Raw genomic sequence first — 21,926 nt, 5'->3', positions numbered from 1 at the left:
TTGATGGGGTGTGTCTGCTAATGGTGTGGGGTCTGGCTTGGGATGATGAAATATTCTAAAATTTATTGTGGTGAAGGTTGCATACCTTTGCGAATATACTAAAAACTACCAAATGGTACACTTTAAGTGGGTGAATTGTATGTTAAGTGGATTTAATCTCAATAAAGCTGTTATTAAAGAAAGAGGGAGGGAGAGAGAGAGAGAATGAGTAAGGGATTGAGTAGATAGGTCTTCCATAAAATATTCCTATGAGGGCATATTTTATGGGAGGGTGATAACGGGATATGTTTTATTTTTATATTGATTATCTAATTTACACGATAGTATCAAGTAGAGGTTCTCATTTCATCTTCACACCATTGTTGTGAATTTATTATATAGATGAAGAGACTGAAGGTTGGAGAGCTTAAGTGACTTGCCAAAGAATGTACAGCTTAATAAGCAGAATGGGTAATTAATTAAACTCATTTTTTAGGAAAGCAGAGCATGCCTACTGAGATTAGAGAATAGGAACAAAGACAAGACAAAGATAGAGATACTTAGAATTCTCAGATTCCAGAAACTCTTATAGTCCAAATCACATTTTTAGCACTGTTTACTTTTATGCTTTTGTAGACTAATGTATTAATATATTAATGTATTTTTTTTGTAGACTAGCTAAGTATTTATATTTTGAATTCCTTGAGGACAAGGAAATTTCTATATCTTTCTGATCCTTTCCAGTACATGTGAGGCCTTGAATACTGTATCCTGAAGAAAATCAGAGCTCAATGACCACCAACCAGTGGACGTATGGTGGTCTTGGATGCGGACATGTATTGTTGTTAGTCACAATTTTCTAAGGGGATATTGATTGTCTTGTCAATATGGATTGTCCCGCTTTGAATTGACAATGTGGATACTCCAGGTTCTTGATAGGGAATCTATCCTTTAACTCTTTGTTTTTTAATTCTCCTCAAATTGTTCTTTTTGGTTTTTTTTTTTCCCATTATACCCTCTTTGTATCTGCACATAAAATCATGCAGCAAAACCTATTGATTCTATTTCTAACATATATTGCAAATTTATTCACTTCTTTTTTCCTTCTATGAAATTAGGCCAGACCACCATCATCTTTGTCCAGGTCTTTCCTTTCAATGGGTGTCACCCCTTCAAGTGTCTGCCTTCTTTCCTCTATACCTGCAAGACCTACATTCTTCATATGAGCATTCTATCATCTGCCTCTATGCAGGTCCTCCTGCCTAGAAAAATTATCATCACAAAGAGCTCTCTTGTAATATACATGTAAAAAAACCCATTCATTCTTCAGTTAGATAGGAATGATAGGAAACTCAAAATAATAGTAGTAGCTTAAGCAGGATAGAAGTTTCTTTCTGTCATTTAAAATTCTAGGTAATTGTGCTCCATGGGTTAGGAACCCGGACTCCTATCCAAATGTTCCTTTTCAGCTCTACCTTATGGCAAGACATCATCTTCCATCTGCATTTGAATGACCAGGAAGGAGTCAAGGGGAAGATAAAGACATGCCCCCCCCACCCCCAATTAGTAACATGGTCATACCTAGCTACAGAGAAGATGAAAAATGAGGGTTGTTGTTGTTGTTTGTTTGTTTGTTTGTCAGGTAGTCATGTTTCCATCAATATTGAAAGGTTCTATTACTGAAGGAAAGAGAGAAAGTAGATATGGGGGAAAGGAACAATGCCTCCATATGTTATATTTGTGGTAGAAATGGAGTCTTGTCCCTTATTATATCACATGGCATTTTCCTTATGATGACTCACAAAATAACTTTCTTCTTAGAAAATTTGTGCTTTTCCTGCACAAGTGATTTGTATTTCTAATTTGTGCCTGATTATGTTTTACTCTTTGCTTTGTTTGCCAGGTGGTTTACAACTAAACTTACAATCCTCTCTAGTAACTGCACAAACCTTATGACATGTATTTTCTTCTATATTAACCATGGCATTATTTTATTTTACCACACTGGAATTCTCTACTTTCTTCATTTACTTTTATTTTTTCAATGTATTTTTGTACATCTCCTCAAATTCTTTTGGCAATAAAGTTGGAAACAAATAAGTAAAATGCAATTGTGAATAAATAAATAAAATACCCTGTGTTTAATGAGGGTTATGAAAGCATCTATATCATAGAGTTGTCGAGAGAATCAAGACTTAATACAAGTAAAACATTTAGAACAGTGTCAGACATACTATAAAAACTACATAAATGTTTGCTCAGTGTTCTTCTTATAATTAAATCTTTTTGAAGTGATCATCAAGTAAGCCTGCTTGAAGAGATAGAATACTCTCAAAGTATGTTAAATGCAGAGGGAATGGATAAAGTTATATATTTAAGTGCCATTCATCAATGATTATTTTGTGTCTGCAGATTATAATCTGTGTAGCAGCTGACAAATACATTGTGCTGTGCTAAGATAATATGCCAAAAATCTTAGTAGAGATGGTCTTAAGACAGTTTATATGTTTGGCAGTTAGGCATCTTGTAGACACAAACATATGAATGACTAACTGGGTTCAATTACCAGAAGGACTGTTGCTCTCTCTCTCCCTTTCCCCATGTTAGGGATAGGAAGTTCCCATCAGTTATATCTGGGTTTGAATCTTAGGTCTGCAGCTAACCAAACTCTGTGAACTAGGTCAAATCTCAATTTTCATCTTAGTAAACAGGGATTATACCTACCACATAAAGACATAGAGATTACATGAAATAATTCATGTAAATAGCTTTCCATGGTGTCTGGCCAGAGTATGCATATGACAGTTATTCCTGTTATCATCAGTTTCATACAAATCTTTTGAACTGAAGAATTATTACTTTTCACTTCTCGGATTTAGACTGAGTATAAACAAACTTGATTTTTTTTCTTTAAATATTTGAAAATCCTGTCCTACAATCTGGCGGGAAGTCTGCAAAGGCTTACATTTTTACTTTCCCATTAAGAAGTTGTATGAAATAGTGACTTCTCAGATATGGTTCAAGGGTAATAAATGGTCCACATGGGCTTTGGGGAACCATGCAAGCTATGGACTTCTGTTGCATTAATGTTTCTATTACCATAGCATTTCTGCTTAAGTTTCTGGTATGGATTAATAAACTATCAATGGTGTTAAATGGATGCCTGTTTTTCATTAATTGGTAGCTCTTAGAAGCTCATCAAAAACTTCCCATTCATTTTGTTGAATTCAAATGGTTGGAGATGAATGGCCTGAGAGCCTCTTTGCTCTGCCAAAGTGGATCATGAAAAATATGGTCAATTTAATTCAACACAGAAAATATATTTTGAATTCAGAATATGGGAAAAGCATTATACTACATATTGTGACAATATCAAGAGATATCCCCTGTGGTGGCCATCTGTTGTTTGCTACCCAGCATCCATTTTCCCTTTGTCTGGGACTAGGTGGCCTTCACCCACTCCCAGCCATATGGTTTGGGTGGGATTGGTTCCTTACCCAAATCTAGAGGTGGGCCTTCCTTGGCTTAAGGTAGTCAGCACATCCCATCCCAAGACCATAGTTTTGGGTTCAGAGTGGGCATATAACACATGGTTTTAAACAGACTTGTTTCCTGGGGCTCTGGAAAACTGAAGCTTGCTTTTTTCCCGTGGGAACTTCTGGAAAAGACACTCCCTCTTTCCTCGGGCAGTATAAGAATATCAGGTCTGGGAGAACCTAGAGCTGTGAAGGGCAAAGCACCACACAGATGCTTAAGATGAAAGGGGCAGTACCAGGAGCCAGGAACTATTTGAGGCCAGCGTTTCTATGGGTCACATGAGCCAATACATTTCCTTAAGCCAGGTGGAAATTTCCTTAAGCCAAATGGGGTTTCCTATCATTTGCAAGTATGTTCTTTGATCTCAGCAGTTAGAAAAAAGATGCATGATAGCTGCAACCCAAGTATTACAATTATTCTAGAATACGGATTCATATATGTAAGCAAACTTGTTATAGGGGCTAAAATTATTATGGAAACAAAATTAACCGATGGCAAGTATATTGAAATACCTTGAGAGAAGGGATCATATCTGTCTTATTTAATATTGGGTCTTCTAGGACCATTCTTAGCACATAATTAAACTCTCAATATATGTGGATTGAATATGTGATCTCAGTGCTATGCTAGGTTCAGTGTTTCCCACATAGAGGAGACCTTCTCCTTTGGGGCCTTCCTGATTATAGGCTTTACTGGCCATAAGCTGTCTTTTGAATATACTTATATATATTTTTTTTAATTAATAAAATTTATTTTTTAGGGCAGCTTAGGTTCACAGCAAAATTGAGGGGAAAGTATCCAGAATTCCCATATACTCACTCCCCCTGCACATAGATAATCTCTTCCACTATCAACATCCTACACTGCAGTAGTACATTTGTTATAATTAATGAACCTGTGTTGACACATTATCACTCAAACCCATAGTTTACATTGGAGTTCACTCTTGGTGTGTATATTGTATGGGTTTTGGCAAATGTATAATGATATGTGTCTGCCATTGTAGCCTTGTACAGAATAGTTTCATTGCCCTAAAAATCCACTGTGCTCTGACCATTCATTTCTCTCTCTCCCTAATTCCTAGCAGCCACTAATCTTTTTACACCATAGTTTTATCTTTGCCAGAATGTCATATAGTTGGAATCATGTAATCTTTTTAGATTGGTTTCTTTCACTGAGTAATATGCATTTAAGTTTCCTTCATGTCTTTTCATAGCTTGATAGCTAATTTGTTTTAAACACCGAATAATACTCCATTGCCTATAAGTATCACAGTTTATCTGTTTACCTAGCAAAGGAAATCTTGGTGGCTTCCAAGTTTTGGCAGCTTTGAATAGAGCTGCTATAAATATCCGTGTGCAGTTTTTGGACATAAGTTTTCAAATCTTATGGGTAAATAACCAACAGGTGCCATTGCTGGATTGTATGGTAAGAGTATGTTTAATTTTGTGAGAAACTTCCCAACTGCCTTCAAAAGTGACTATACCATTTTGCATCCCCACCAGCAATGAATGAGAATTTCTTATGTTCCTTGTCCTTGCCAACATTTGGTGTTGGTGTTTTGGATTTTTGTCATTCTAATACATGCGTGATGGTATCTCATTATTTTCATTTGCAATTCCCTAATGACATATATATGAACATTTTTTCATATGTTTACTTGCCATCGATGAAGTGTCTTTTTAGATCTTTTGCCTTTTTTAAAAAATTGGGTTGATATATTGGTTGAACAACCTATATATTTTAAGTTACAAAAGAAGTTGTTTGGGTTTGTGGTAGCATTGGTTTGTGCCTCATCACAGAAGGACAAGATATAGGACACATGGGAAGTGTGCCATCCCCACTCCCCAGTTCCCTCAAATAGAGTACATTTTTAAAGATTTCAAATTTGCGGGAAAGTATCCTCCACTCAGATCTAACAAATGCTAAATTATGGACATATTTGCTTCATATAAAAAGACACATACACATTCAAATATACTATTTATTTTATTTTATTTTTTTTCTTTGAATGTTTATTTATTTTTTGAGAGACAGAGAGAGACAGAGCATGAGCAGGGGAGGGGCAGAGACAGAGGGAGACGCAGAATCCGAAGCAGGCTCCAGGCTCTGAGCTGTCAGCACATTGATAAAAATTTTTAGGTGAAGAAATTGTTTGTTTGTTTGTTTGTAATGCAGTTGAAGCTGCCTTTGTACTTCTCACCAACTGTTTTTCTTTCCTTTCTTTCCCAGGGTAGTTACTATTCTGAAATTGGTATTTATTTTTCCTTTGCATGTATTTATACTTTTACTTTTTAGTTTTTTTTAATGTTTATGTATTTTTGAGAGAGAGAGAGAGAGCAAGAGAAGGGCAGAGAGAGAGGGAGACAAAGGATCCAAAGCAGGCTCTGTATTGACAGCCGAGAGCCTGAAGGGGCCTTTAACTCACGAACCTAGACATTGTGACCTGAGCTGAAGTTGGTAGCTCAACCGACTAAGCCACCCAGGTGCCCCTATGCTACTACTTTGGATATATGTGTCACAAAGTATATATAGGATTGTATTCTGTATTTTAAAATGCCCCATTAATGGAACAAATTGTTTTGAACAATGCTTCTTTTAAAAAACTCTTCTTTTTGTGATTTATCTGTTGATACATGTGGATCTACTTCATTCAACAACTGTATTCTTTTCAATGACTGTATAAGAATTTACATGTCCTTTTTCTATTGATGGACACGTTCGTTCATTGTTTATACTTTTATTAAGCTGTTTTTACTTGTATTCAATTAAAAGTAGTGCTAAAATATCTTTGTACATTTCCACAGGGCACACATGTGAGAGTTTCCCTAATATCTCTAAAGTTCACATTTCAGTTGGGCATTAAGACATCTTGAACTTTACCTGAAATTGCTAAATTTCTCTGTAGTGAGTTTGTACCAGTTTATACTACCATTATCAGTGTATGAGGATTTTGTGGTCCCCAAATCCTTGCCAACCCTTGGTATTGTCAGATTTATAAATTTTTCCTTAACTTGATGGATGTGAAATATTATCTCACTGTGGAATTAGTAGATATTAAACACTTTTTGCTTATTTTCTTTTGGGTTTCTACTTCCATACATAGCCTACATATATTTGTTGACCATTTTCCTATTGATCTGTTTGTCTTTTCTAGATCTCCAAGAGTTCCTTGTATAATTTGGAAACTAAGCCTTTATTAGCTATATGAAGAGCAAATCTCTTCTCTCAGTCTGTGTCACTTAACTTTGTTTATTAGGTGTTTTTCAAGAAGAAGTTTTTATATTATTAATTTTCACTATAGTCAAGTTTAAGAAACTTTTCATTGTGATATGAATTTTGTATGTTTGTAAAAAGAATTTCCTTCCCTAGTCTGATGTCATAAATATCTATTCCTATAGTTTCTTCAAAAACTTTTTTTTATTGTGGTGAGAAACATGTGACATGAAATTTGCTACCTGCACTATTTTTAAGTGTACAGTTCAGTGGTAGTAAGTGTATATACGTTATTGTGGAAGCAGAGCTCTAGAACTTTTTATCTTGCAAATCTGAAAAACTATACCTACTAAACAATAATTCTCCCTCTTCTCCTTCCCCCAGCCCTTGATAACCACCATTTTAATTTCTGTTTCTGTGAATTTGACTGCTTTAAATACCTCATATAGTTAGAATCATACAGTGTTTTTCTTTTTGTGATGGCTTTATTTCACTTAGCATAATGTCCTCAAGGTTCATCCATGTAACATGTGACAGGATTTCCTTCCTTTTTTTTTTTTTTTTTTTTTTTGATTTCCTTCCTTTTTAAGGCTGACTACTATTCCATTGTATGTATATATCACATTTTGTTTACTGTTCATCTGCTGATGGATATTTGGGTTGCTTTCACCTCTTACCTATTGTGAATAGTGTTGTTATGAATACAAGTGTACAAGTATCTCTTTGAGACCCTGCTTTCAATTCTTTTGAATATACACCCAGACATGGGATTTCTGGATCAGATGGTAGTTCTATTATTTTTTTTTAACAGATTTATTCATTAAAAAAATTTTTTTAAATGTTTATTTATTTTTGAGACAGAGAGAGACAGAGCATGAATGAGGAAGGGCCAGAAAGAGGGGGAGGCACAGAATCCAAAGCAGGTCCCAGGATCTGAGCTGTCAGCACAGAGTCCCACACGGGGCTCGAACTCACAGAGTGTGAGATCATGACCTGAGCTGAAGTCAGATGCTTAACCGACTGAGCCACCCAGGTGCCGCTAACATTTACTTGTTTTTGAAAGATAGAGAGAAACGGAGTGTGAGCAGGGGAGGGCCAGACATAGAGGGAGACACAGAATCCGAAGCAGGCTCCAGGCTCCAAACTGTCAGCACAGATCCTGACACGGGGCTTGAACTCACGAACCATGAGATCATGACCTGAGCTGAAGTCAGATGTTTAACTGACTGAGCCACTCAGGTGCCCCATGATAGTTCTGTTTTAGTTTTTTGAGGAATCACCATACTTTTTTTCCATTTTACATTGCATCATTTTACATTCCCACCAACAGTGCACAAGGGTTCCTATTTTTCCACATCCTCGCCAGTGTTTGTTATCTTCTCCTTTTTGGGACTAGCCATTATAATGGGTGTAAGGTAATATGTATTATGTTTTTTTTGTGTGTATTCAAATCTCTTACCTATTTTTAAATCAGATTATTTAGCTTTTGTTGTTGTTGAGTTGTAGGAGTCCTTTATATATTCTGGATATTAACCCTTTATCAGATAGGTGATTTGCACAATTTTCTCCCATTCTGTAGGTTGCCTTTTCACTCTATTTATTGTACCCTTGGATGCATAGAAGTTTTTAAGTTTGATGTAGTCTCATTTGTCTATTTTTGCTTCTGTTACCGGTGCTTTTAGTGTCATATACTAGAAATCATCAGCAAGTCCAGTGTCATGGAACTTTCCTCCTATGTGTCCTAGGAGTTTTATCATTTCAGGGCTTGCACTTAGGACTTTAATGCATCTAACGATTATATATGGGGTAAGATAAAGGTCCAGTTTCTCTTGTGCATATGGATATCTAGTTTTCCCAATACCATTTGTTGAAGTGGTCTTAGCACCTTTGTCAAAGATCATTTAACCGTACAAGCAAGAATTTTTTTGGGGGGGGTGCTGTGTTCTATTCCATTAGTCTATTTGTCTGCTTTATGCCAGTACCATGCTATTTTGATTACAGTGGCTTTGTAATATGTTTTGAGATCAGGAAGTGTTAATTCTCCTGTTTCTTTCTTTCTTTCTTTCTTTCTTTCTTTCTTTCTTTCATCTGGGGTCCCTTGAGGTTTCAAATGAATTTTAGGAAGAATTTTTCTATTTTCTGCAAAAAATAATGTTGGGATTTTGATAGGAATTCTGAAGTTTTTTTTAAGTTTATTTATTTTTGAGAGGGGGACAGAGAGAGAAGGAGAGGGGGAGACTCCAAGTCAGGCTTCACACTGTCAGCGCAGAGCTGGATGCGAGACTAGAATCCACGAATGTTCAGATCATGACCTGAGCCGAAACCAAGAGTCAGACACTTAACTGACTGAGCCACCCAGATACCTTGGGATTCTGAATTTTGATAGGGATTGTGAATTTCCAAAGCTATTAAAGATTTTTTTCTCATGTCTTTGATATTTCTATATTTATTTTTCAATATGTAGAAGGTAAAGGTTAGTTTTATATTTTTCTAGGATCATCATTGAACAATTTATCATTTTCCCACCAATTTGGAATGCTATCATATCATATACCAAATTTTCACATGTGGGTGGATCTATTTCTGGAATCTATTCTTTTCTATTTATTTATTTTTATTTCCAGGTAGTAATATCACAGTAGTTATTTCATTATTAAAGCTCTATAATAAGTCTTACTATCTGGTAATAAACTCCCTGTGTTCTGTTGTTGTTGATGATGATATATTCCTGGCTATTTTTTGTCTTTGTTCTCAATATGAATACAATAATTTGTTTTTTTCCTCTACTATATTTTTAGTTTTTTTTAAAGTTAACTTGTAGTTTCTGTTGCCATTAATGATAACATAATTTTATTTCCTAATCAGAGTCTCTCTGATACATAGGATATTTGGATTTTTCTATACTAATTGCATGAAAGCAAAACTCGTTTCTCTATAAATTTCTTTATAGATTTTCTCAGATTATCTACAGATGTCATTCTCAAATAAGGACAATTTGTGTCTTTCTTTCTAGCCCCTATGTATCTGATCTCTTTTTCTCAATGCTTAAGTGTTTGATTTCTTTTTCTTACCTTACTTCATTGGTAGGAATTCCAGCATATTACTGAATAGAAGTTGTGATAGTGAGCAAGCTTCTTTGTTGTTGTGTTCTGATCTAATACTTAAAATATAAACTTGCAATGCCACTGCCACCTTGGGTGAAGTCTGGTATGACCTTGAAAACCAGAAGATAGATTATTATTACTACTCCCACTTAAAATGGTTCAGTTATTTCCAGCTGCCTATTGGATAAATGCCCAAGTTCCTTAAAGGGGCCTAGGAGATCCTGCCTAACCTTGTCCCTCCCTCCCTTCCTCTCTTACCTTTATCTACACTCTATCCTGGTCTTCTTTCAATTCCTTGCCCTTCATCTCACTTCAGAGCTTTGCATATGTTATCTAATCAGCCTGGAATATTTTGTTTCTTCCCTTCTACTCTTCTCCACTTAGTTAACGTTTACTCATCTTTCAGTTTTTTAACTCAATGTGTCTTTCTCTTAGAAGATTTCCAAGATCCTTGTCAGACCAGAACAAGTCTCAAGGCTTTCCATTTTAGACCATCCTGTATTTCACTTATTAAATTGTATAACTATTAATACGTTTGCTGTTTTTGATGGGTGCCAGTCCTTTCCACTAGAATGTAATCTTCATTAGCAAAATCACTATATCATTAACCAGATGTTTAGCACTTTGGAATGGCCTTGCACATTAGAAGGGCTCAAATACATTTCTTGAATGAATGAATGAATGAATGAGTGAATGAATGAATAAAAAGTAAATAAATAAATGTAGGTGATTATCTTTTTTAAGATGGAAATACACTCCCCCCGCTTTAATGTCAGTTATTTTAGTTGAGTCTAGTTCGATTCAACTGTTTACTGAATCAGATCAATATTTGGCTGGGAATAGCCAATTTTGGATATTCTGAGAGCCACACAAAGCCTGTGAATATATGAAAGTTTAAGTAAATGATACTTATTCATCTGTGAGCCTTTAGAACCCCTTTGCCCTTCCTTTCCACTTCCTAAATCCAGGAATTTGTGGAAAACAAGGTGTGGGGCTCCTCTGAAGGTTTTCGGCTGCCTGAGGAGAAGGTCCTAGACAACATGCAAATACATGCTGATTTAAGTTAATTAGGCTGGAAGCTATATGGGATGAGTGACAGGAGCATGGATTTGGAGTCAGTCTGACCTGGATTCAGACCCAAGTGTTGCCACTTGATAGTTTGGTAAGACATTTGAACCTTATTGTACCTAATTGAAACTTCTTATCTTCTCACCTATTAAATGTGGTTAATGTTGTTATGCTTAAATCTCTTCTGCTTAAACTGTATGGTGATGGCTTTGAGTTGTAATTGTAACAGGACTGACATTGATAGTTGGATCTGCGTCCTTCCAGCCCATGGACTTTGATAAATAGCATCCAGGAAATTTTCATGTAAGTTCTGTGGTTCTGTTTCTTCCATCATGTGTCTAGAATCTTCCAGTGGCAAATTGCTATGTCAAACTGAATTATGAAAGTGAGTCAGGTTTCTTCTTATTGAGGGCAAAAATTCTGTTTTGTTATGGTATTTTTTTCTCCAAGTTTTACTTCTCTAAGAAAAGCATAGGAAGTTAACATTTCAAAACATAGCTAAATAAAAAAGCCCATTTTGGAATGCCAGGCTGTCATAGAGTTACTTTATCTCTCTGATATAACACTATAATAACATTATTTTGTACTTGATATAAACATAAGCACACCAGTTTTTATCATTTTTGCCCTTGGTTTTTGGAGATGGAATTTAGAGGCAAAATGCATTTAGATATGAAATATTGAAATCTATTGAGAGTGTATAGAATTATTTAATAGTACAACAGGACTGCGTGTTTCTTTTAGAAGTGACATCAGGTGGGTTAGCTAACTGAAGCTGCCAAGACTGCATTTTAATGATCTCTAGGGTTTATCTCTTATTTAAAATTCTTTGTCATTTAGTCTGCATGTGCTAAATCACTGACATTTGCTAAATTCTTCTTCAGATTTGTTGGTTTTCTACTGTTTGGTGCTGATCATTTGATCACTTTGATATATGACAAGAGGAAGAAAGTAGTTATCTAATTTTCACTGAACAGTCTTCCCTAAGGTATTAAATATATTCATTCTATATCTTATCTGTCATCAGATATAGATTGTGAAATGCTCTGATAGAAGCTTTAAATTCAGTCAGCTCTCACTCAGTATTACAGTAACAAACAACCCCCAAATTTCTGTGGCTTGGACCCCCCTAAGATTTATTTCTTGTTCATTTTGAATATAAGTTTATAAAGTTGGTAGTGCCTTTGCTTCTGCCTCAAGTATCTTTTTCACTGTAGGATCCAGGCGGAAGGAGAAGTCTTCATCTGGGACACATCATTCTTGTGGGTGAAAGAGACAATCAGAGCTCGCATTGGCTCATAAAGTTCCTGCTCAGCTGTGACCATATTCCGTCCCTATGTGCATTCCACTGGCCACAGCAAATCTCGTGGCCAAGCCCAGCCTCAGTGTCTTCCAGGAGGACACTGCAGTTTACAAGGCAATTGATTGGCATGTGTCATTCTCTTACAGGAAAGGGGAGAGAAAATAATAGAATATAGCATTGATATAATTTTAGATAGGGCTGCTAGCATCTTTTTCTGTCGTGCCCTGTTCCTCTGATACTTCCCTTAAAAGTCCCTTCCCTGATCCTCTCACCCATTCCTCCATCATTCCTATACCCTCTGTTGCCAGGTAGACCCATAAAACCTCCCCAGCTTCTCTGCCCAACCTGATAATGCGTCTTTATAACATAGTGCTTAAATGATTGCTTTAGTCAACACTGACACAGCCTCTGGAGTTGTCTGATGTGATAAAGAATAGCTTTGCTCTGGGGCACCTAGGTCGCTCAGTTGGTTAAGCATCTGACTCTTGATTTGTCTTAGGTCATGATCTTATGGTTTGTGGGATCCAGCCCCACATTGGGCTTCATGCTGGCAGCGTGGAGCCTGCTTGGGATTCTATCTCTGCCCTTCCCCTGCTTGTGCTCTTTCTTTATCTCAAAATAAATAGATAAACTTAAAAAAAAAAAAAAAAAGAATAGCTCTGCTCTGATCCAGGTAGGCTCCATATTTGCTGAAGATATATCCATTATTTTTGTTTTATTCCTGGTAATTACTTTGAAGTGAAATTTTATTTATTTTTATTTTTTTATTTTAAAAAAATTTTTTTAACATTTATTTATTTTTGAGACAGAGAGAGAGCATGAACAGGGGAGGGTCAGAGAAAGAGGGAGACACAGAATCTGAAACAGGCTCCAGGCTCTGAGCTGTCAGCACAGAGCCTGACGCGGGGCTCGAACCCACGGACCGCAAGATCATGACCTGAGCCGAAGTCGGACGCTTAACCGACTGAGCCACCCAGGTGCCCCTGAAGTGAAATTCTAAATAAATCAGATAATTACTGCTTATATCTATTTGACATATGTCCAAAGCCCTTACATACCTTACTCCTCTTTTTGTCTTATAATGCTTTATAGCACACAGAGCAATTTTTACCTCAGTCAACTCATCCTCATGCTCACAAGAATCCTGGTGGGGTCAATATTATTGTGATTCCCATTTCCAGGCTGGGAAAAGTTAAGCAGCCTATTCAAGATCAAAGGCTAATGAGCTTTCTAGCCAGTATTCAAGCCAGGTTACATACCAATGGGCGCTTTTTGTTACTGAGAAAGAAATAACCTGTTTTAAGCATATCTGGAAGAATGCATAATGTAGTATAGTAAATACTTTGTAAGGAAGTTTTAGAGTAAGATGATTATTTCATGGATAGGATTCATCTTAAGATTTAAAAAAAATAAAAGCTTCATTTTGAGTGATCTGATTAATAAATTTCAGTTGATATACAACTTTCCCCAGGAAAGCAATCATTAAATAGATTGGGCAGTATGGTTATGGAGTACAACACTCTATGAAGCCACTTTGCCCATTGCAGTAAATGGTGTCCCCTCCATACTGCTGCTCAAAGGGGTCCACTCTCTTCTTTCTCTCTACTGCCTTGCCCCCATCCAACCACTATTGCCTCTCAATCAGAATGTGGCAGCCATCCTCTAAATACCCCTCCATACCTTTTCTTGCATCTTCCAGGCCTTCCTCACACCAAGACTAGAGGTATTTTCAAAGTGTAAATCTGAATTTGCCTGACTTCTCTCTCCCCACCCAGATTCTTTGATACAGCTACATGGCTCCCATGTGATATCAGCCCACAAACTGCCAGCCTTGTCTTGTGCCATTCACTCCCCCTCTCTGTGTCTTTAATCTCAGTTCTCTCTTCTCCTCCCTAGTCTGTTAGCACTCACTTCTCAGGTCCCACCTTCTCAGCAGAGCCAGCCATGAGCCCCAGACCACAATAGCTAGTCCTGTGTCAGCGGAAATGCAGCCAGAAACTCACCTCTCTACCCCTGCCATCACTAAGTCCTGTAGATTTTCCTGCTTAAATATCACTGGAAGCTGACTGAGATACATAGGATATTTCAGCCTTCATTTTCACAGATGTATAAGATGATAATGTTTTTTTATGGAAGTCCCCACCCACCCACACCAGTCACCATTACAAGAAGATACTCAGGGGTTGAGGAGAAAGCAACCAAGTTCAAGCATGTTTCAGAGCAACCATGTTGAAGATAATGCAACTGTGTTTCAAACACAGTCCACCTCATGTTTTAGACTATAAATGCTCCTGTGATAACTGCTAAAATTAATCAAAGCACCCCAAACTCTGACTGCCTTTCATGCAGTGGCCTTACCGATGGTGGCAGTTTGGCACCTAAGGGATCAGATTGCTAAGGGTTGGTCTGTGCCCCACGCTTGTTGCCGCCACATGTCGCAGAGTTGGGTCCTCGTACCCCTTGAGTGTGCTCCATTACAGATTGTTAAACATGGTGGGCCCATGGTGGGCATCTCTCCATTACACAACAAGATGTGTACGTTCAGTATCTTAGAAGTCAGGGTAGACAGGTCGCTTTGCTTGTGGCTCATCCTCAGCTGTCAGTATGGCAAGACGGCTTGTGGCACACTGCTCCATTGGGCAGACAGCTCCCTCTCCAGAGATGATGATAATCTACCGTGCCCATGGATTTTGATGCAGTCATGTCTGGGCTTGTTCTCAAGGTGACAGACCAGATTTAACTTGAGCCACATCTCAGGAGACAGTGTGGAGAGGGTAAGTCACATACCTGCAGCTATCGGTCGGGGTGCAATTTGCCTCTTGCTCTTCCCTCACTCTACTAATAGCTGAGTTTAATATTTTTTTCCTGAAGATTGTTTCAAGGAGACTGTTTTCCTTGCCTTCTTGGAACTCATAGAATGAAAATAGGGGTCCATAAATGTCTTGGTTAAAAATTAGAAGATTTTTGAGTATCTCCTTGTCTGTTTGGGGCCCTGGCAGGAAGCTTCCTATTCACTGTAAGTGAATAAATGTTTCATCTATTTTTGTCTTCCCTTCTTTGCTCTTTTCCAGGGAATGCCCTTTTCTTCATTTTCAGCCTATTGGAAATCTTCTAAGGCTCACTTAAAATTTCATCTTATAGGAAACTTCCTAGATTTCCCCCAGTCAGAATTAACTTATTATTTGGTGAAATCTTCCTTTGTACTTTCATTTCACCTTGTGACTGCCTGTGCTGTTTTTAAAGTTCTTCTTTACCTACTTTTCCCTCCCATATTTTCTAATTTTTAAGGATAGGACTGGAACTTAGTTAAATTCATGCTGTCCCCAATGCCCAGTACGAAGTTCCACTCAGTAGGAGGGCTGTAAATTTGTTGAATGAATTTAAATCTTAAAGACTTGTTCTTTCATGAGAAGGACATTGCCCAATTATAATATTCTCCATAATCAAATGGACACTCAAAAAGAAGTGCTCTGATGTTCTTTTATCTGTCTTGCCATGAATTTGCCATTTCCTTACCACTTCAGTTCAAAACACTTGAGTTTCCAAGAACAGCTGTTTTCTCTTCTCCATAAGTGAGTTCAGGAAAAACCAGCCATTCCAGTGGACCTACTTATCTTGTGTCGTGTACTCAATATAAGATTGTGTGATACGAGTAAGAAGCTAGGCTTCCTTTTGGGTGGGGCTCCAGTATTTCCTTTTTGGAGGCCAAGTCTTCTGAAATCAGAATCAATTTTCTAAAACATACCACGTTGAATTGAGTCCCAGAGATATGTTTTTCTGTTTGTAGTCTTTTCCTTTCCTTTTAATAATAGAAGACATTATAAACATTCTCACTTCACTGTCTTCCTATTCTTAACTGTTCTTGGGAGGAATCAAGTCAGAAGATACCAAGCTTGGAATCTCTTCATCGCATTCTTCATAGAAAAAATGATCTGAGCCAACACCACAGCAGTCAGCATCTGTCGTCTCTGCAAGGAGACCACAGTGGTAATTATGCACAGGGTAGGTTGCTTAAAAAATAAATTGGTCAATTTAAAAAATTAGGTGTGGAGAATAAAAGGGAACCTGAGGATTTTTACACTGTTTTTGTGATATAATCAGCTGTAGCCAAGAGAGTTGCTTTATAATGTGAATATTCTTAGCTTCAGTCACACACTTTCTTCAGAATTAACCATCATAATCCTTTTCATTACTCTAACAGAGTCTGATGACTCTTGTCCTAGAGGGAAACCTCCCCCCCCCCCAACTCTTCTGTTAATAGATTGGGACCTAATGTGATCATATTACTCTAATTTATTAGATCCTGGGTAGACTAAGAAAAATAACTGATAACTTAGGCAGACTTTTTATATACTTTATTTTTCCTCTTTATTCCTTTTAAAATGAAAATACTGAGCTTTTCTTTTGATCTATTTTACATTTGCGAAAGAAGATAACAGTGCAGTATATAGGAGGAGCATGACCCTTGGATTCAAATGTCAGCGTCAACACCTAGTAGTTGTGCAGATTTATTTACCTGCTTATCAGTATCCTCCCAATAACTACTCTGCAGTTTCTCTGAGCATTAGTATGAGCAATAGATATTCAAATATAACTATTATTATTATCGTCAATTTTTCTGACCTGCAGAAATACACATATTCCTTGGAAGTATACATTTTTGGAGAGTGATCAGGGATGAGGTATTATTATACTTTAATTTTTTTGTTTCTTTTTATTCATTCAGTATATGCATGCATGTATGCATTTGTGCGTGCGTGTGTGTGTGTGTGTATGTGTGTGTGTGTGAATTTCACATAATGTGTATCGGGTACCATTTCAAACACTTTGATAACATTAATGAATAAAACAGACAAAAATTTCTGCCTGCTCATGGGGCTTACATGATTGTAGTAGGTGTGGCTGGAAGCTGATAAATTCTATGGAAACATTAAACAAGATAAGAGGCTAGGGAGTTGGGAGTGGGTTGCAGTTATAAATAGGGAGGTGAGGGAAGGCCTTACTGTGAATACGACACTGCTTTTTTGTTCTTAGAGAATTTCATGTACTATCTTTGAGAATGGAGAAGGAAGATGAGAGCATAGAAAAGGAGTCTGCTGATTCATAGGAGAACGTGAGAATTTCCTTTGTGTAACATGTGTCAAAACACAAACTAATATAGAAAAGCAAAGTCTTCCAGGTGGGCTAGTTTTCTTTTATTCAATTTGAGCAAAAATCTTCCTGAAATGCTTTTTTTACATACTCTGCTTTCCAAAAAATGGGTACTGAATACAGTCCACCTGATCTGTGACTGCTGCCAGGGGTCATCACCATGACCCTCACGCCTGTTACTGAACTGTCATGAAGGAAGGTCCTCAGGGTCAACAGAGATGCTTTCAGCTATTTGCCTACATCATGACTGAGTCAGCAGTGGTTGTCAGTTCTACATAGCAGCTACTACACAGATATGCCTATTCAAATTTAAATATAAATTAATTTAAATAAATGATATTAAAAATTCAGTTTCTTAGTCACATTAGTCATATTTTAAGTGCTCATTTCCAGCATTGCAGAAAATTGCTAGCATTTGTTATTTTACATGTTCCTGTCTCTGACATTGTTTTTTGTGGTACTAGCAGCTTCCAACTCTGTCTCTTCCTTTTGACTTGTTGTTTCTCATGGTTTATAGGTTTAAATACTAGATTTAGAATTTTGTGTGAAGTAAGGGCAACGAGGCTCTAACAGAGAACAGAAGAGCATTCTTATGTTCAGGTCCTTGAGTTTTCATACTTAGAATGTATATTTCTATTCTGACTGCCCCAAGGCCTTTTTTGCTTGGTTATTGTTATGCAGCTGTGCTCTGGGTGGTAAGAGAATCATACTGCTGAGTTATTATGGGAGAAATGCTATCAAACTTTAAAGGTAAAATTGCACTTTTATGGAAATGCTTTAGACCCTGTCACTGGTCCCTTATTTGGAGCAGTGCTTTTCAAGGAGTGTTTATTGACCGACTGCCTACACATATGCTAAACACTGTGTTATGTCCAGGAGATGCAAGCAAAAATGAACATGGCCCCATTCCATGAGATCACAGTTGATGTGGTGGAGAGAGTCAGAAATAGGCAGGGTTTCCAATTGTCCAGTGCCCAGGTATGCCCAGGACACTCTGAAAGTCCAGAGGAGGGTGGTTCATAAGCCAGCCTTCCCCCAGGTGGTGGGAAGGGAGATGAGACAGGAGGTCGGAGGCCAGGGAATGCTCCCTAAAGAAGAAATTCTTAAGTGGCATCCTGGAGGATGAATAGGTGTTTGTCACATGACAGAGCTGGGAGAATGAGGTCAACAACACATGATGTTGTATGACATGTGATAGTATGAACAAAGAAAGACACTGAGGAGTGAACTGTCATGGTGAGAGTGGGGACTTTTAAGTTTATTAATGATGGAATTTCAAAGAAGAGGGAGCTTGTGTCTGTAGAGAGGGACAAGCTTTGGGTGGTATGTTGAAAAGATGGTTTTCAACAGAGCTGGAGGGAGTGGTGATGTAGGCTGATCTGACTTCTCTGCAGTTCAGTTAGTTCACTAGAGCAGCTCTGTGGAGGTGAAGTTTGAGGGAGGTGGGCTGGAAGCTGGGACACCCGTGGTGGCAGGTGGGTGGAAGAGGAGGGAGTTGTAGCAGTCCAAAAGGTCGCTAATGAGGGCCTGATGTGAGAGTGTAATGGAGTGGAGGAGAGGACCTGGGTTCAATCACTATTGAAGCCATAATATCTGGATTCGAGGATAGATTAGACATGAGGGCTGAAGGAGAGAGGAGTCAGAGATGACTCTAGGCTTTCAGGAAAACAATTAATTTGAACTCTTCTTCCATGTTTATGGTGATAGGTTTTGACCTATAGCTTCTACTAGTGATTTGCATTGGCAACTGTGGTGTCTGGGTTGGGTTTTGGTTCTTCAGGACTCTTACCACTCTTTCATTTGTTAAAAGAACTTGAAGCCTAGACTGTAGTGAAGTACTACCCTCCTATGACTTTAATTCTGCAATGACCTATGAAAATTTATAGAAATTCAGCTTCATTTCTAGTGGATCCAGTCCAGATGCCAAAATTACCCTATTGCTGGGACAGTCCTTGGGTGGACCATTGAATCTGTTATTCATTAGGAACAACTGAAAACCATCAACAAAATTCTTGTACTATGCCAACAATAACCCCAGTCAAATATTAAGGTAGTTTCCAGGTTTCAGAAAGTTATGAATCTCAAAATCTGTCTAGCTGAACTCTTACTTGTATGTTTCACATATTTATTTATCATGTGAAGGAGCTAGTGGCTTCCTTTTTATAATTGTACATTGCTTTTTTTTTTAGATTATAAATTAAATTCAGAGTTCTGAATGTTGGTGGAGACATGCTTAGAGATCTGTAGTCAGTCACTTTAAAGTAAAATCACAAATTGAGTCCAGATAGGAGAACCAGAAGCAGGAGTGGAGCCAGCCCAAAGGGTCCATTATAATGGGGCCTACGTTGAAAGCAAGAATTCTCTCATACCTGCAGTGCATTTTAAAAGGATTTTCCAAGTAACAGTTAATATTTTAATGGCATCTGTTAACCTTCCAGGAAAACCTAGTTCTCTAGTTTGCAAGATTAAGGAAGCACGCCAAATGCATGTTGATACTTCAGTTTTTACTGACATATTTCATGACTGCATGGCTAAAGCCACAGAACAGTAGGCGCCTGCTACTTTCTTTTCACAGTTTTATTTAGTCGCTGCATCTGTCCTTTGTTGCTAAATACTTTTTCCTTGTCACTCAAACTGCTCCATCAAATTGGATCTTCAGTGGTCTGGCAGTTTTTGAATGACTTCTTGGAAGCTGTGAAACCCTGTTCCCTAATCAGGAAGATCTGGGCAAGTCTTCTGTTATGAGGAAAGATGGCACGTCTCTTCTAAGTGACACAACAGGATAATAGGACAATTGCACAACATCTTCAAAATTTTTCTCTGAAGACCGGTGATGTGTTTTGATGATGAACCAGTACTGTAAATTGAGAAGCATGGGAAATTTCCATATTCTTTGAGAGTGTTTTGTATAAAGGAGGAAAGAAAACAAGCTGACTTTTTATAGTTCTTGGTAGAGGTTACATTAACTATTTGTCAAAAGTTGGATTTTTGAAGATTCTTGGCTTCTAAGAACATTCTTCATGAACTGCCATTCTTTGTATGATGTCAATGAAGGTTGTTTAACAACATAACAAAATAGCTTTATAAAAAGATAAATATGTGTTTCATTAATCCCAGGGGGAGCTTCTGAAATGCATTTTCTTTATAAATAATTAGTGTCATTCTGTGAAACTCGTGACTTCTTAGGGTGGGAAGGGGGAAAAATCTATCTTTTCAAGCAGTTTGTGATTTAGTACCAGCTGGTCAAGTGAGTTGAAAAGCCTTCTGAGTCGTATGCCTTATTATTTTGAATGCCTTTTCTCTCTCTTGGGAAACTAGCTAACCTCTGCAGTCTTTCTTCCATGGCAAATGGCTCTAAAACTTTGATCTTCTCAAACCAGTTTGCCAGATGTAGCAGGTAGAGCCTGTATGACCTTTTGTGTGCCAATTCAACAGGGCTGATTGGAAACCATAAGTTAATCCTGTATGATGTTTTTTCTAGGCATTACAGCAGAAGTTCTCGTGGTGACCTCGTTCGAGGAACTGCAGAGAAGGGCCCCAGAAGCAAGAGGGAAGATTGTTGTGTATAATCAACCTTATGTCAACTACTCGAAGACAGTGCAGTACCGAGTCCAGGGGTCAGTGGAAGCTGCCAAAGTGGGGGCTGTGGCATCCCTGATTCGATCAGTGGCTTCCTTCTCCATCTACAGGTTGGTCACGATGTTCATTTGAAACCCTTTAAAAAAAACCCGAAGATTGAGAAAAACCCATGAAAGAGAAACCCGTATGAAATAAAAACAAACCATTCAAATGAAAATACTGATTTGTTTACGGAATTTTCCCTCATTCCATATTTGGTCACTTGTTTGTAATGTCTTCTTTGGCCTTTTCAGGATTCCAAGCATTGTTTGTATATTCCTTTAAAAACCTTTCCACATCCGTGATGACCCCATAACATTCCTTATATAACCGATATGTTATGTATTTTCATTGGAGGGAGAACTGAATTCACGTCTGTGTTTCATCAAAGATTCCTAGTGACTTCAGAGGAAGCTAGGACTTTTCCCATTGTTGCTAGAGAAGTGAAATAAAAATAAAGTGGGTAATGTGATGAGAGCTGTCTGTGGTGTAGTGGAAGGAGACTAGGGAGTAGAGGATCTTGGATACAGACCTCGCTCTGCCCCCAAACAAGTATGTGGCCTTAGGAATATTCTTAAACTCTGTGGGTCTTTGCATTCTCCTCTGTTAATCAGTGATGATGAAGAATAATAAATTTACAATATTACTTTTAGAATAAATGAGATAAACTTATGAAAGATACTTGATTATCTGTAAAGGTCTATGTAAGTGTTTGATGGTATTTGAGGACAACATAAGTTTTCCTTTTTCTTTGTATTTCTGATCGAGGTAATTGCAAGACCGTCAGTCTTAGGGTAAAATTCAGCCTTTCAGTGGATGAAAGTTCTGAAACTTGACCTGCAGACATTTGGCCTAGTTTAATAGTTACATATGGTCATGCCACACATTAAGGGTGAAATATTTGATGGGATAAACATGGATAAAAGAAGCACCATTTTAGTGTTGTAGCC

The 21,926-nt window shown here is 37.6% G+C and overlaps 1 protein-coding gene across 2 annotated transcripts in view; it reads left to right on the top strand.

The window, feature by feature from the left end:
- The window catches only part of CPQ (carboxypeptidase Q), a 467,130-nt gene that overhangs the window by 142,916 nt on the left and 302,288 nt on the right, over positions 1 to 21,926 (top strand). For both annotated transcript variants that reach the window (XM_049633066.1, XM_049633067.1), the window contains exon 3: positions 20,840 to 21,047. In XM_049633066.1, coding sequence (XP_049489023.1) covers positions 20,840 to 21,047 — 208 coding nt within the window. The remainder of the gene's footprint in view (positions 1 to 20,839; positions 21,048 to 21,926) is intronic.

Source organism: Panthera uncia, chromosome F2, assembly GCF_023721935.1.
Source record: "Panthera uncia isolate 11264 chromosome F2, Puncia_PCG_1.0, whole genome shotgun sequence".
In the NCBI taxonomy this organism is placed as follows: domain Eukaryota; kingdom Metazoa; phylum Chordata; class Mammalia; order Carnivora; family Felidae; genus Panthera; species Panthera uncia.
Note: the sequence above shows the minus strand (reverse complement) of the source record. Positions and strands in the feature narration are given on the sequence as shown.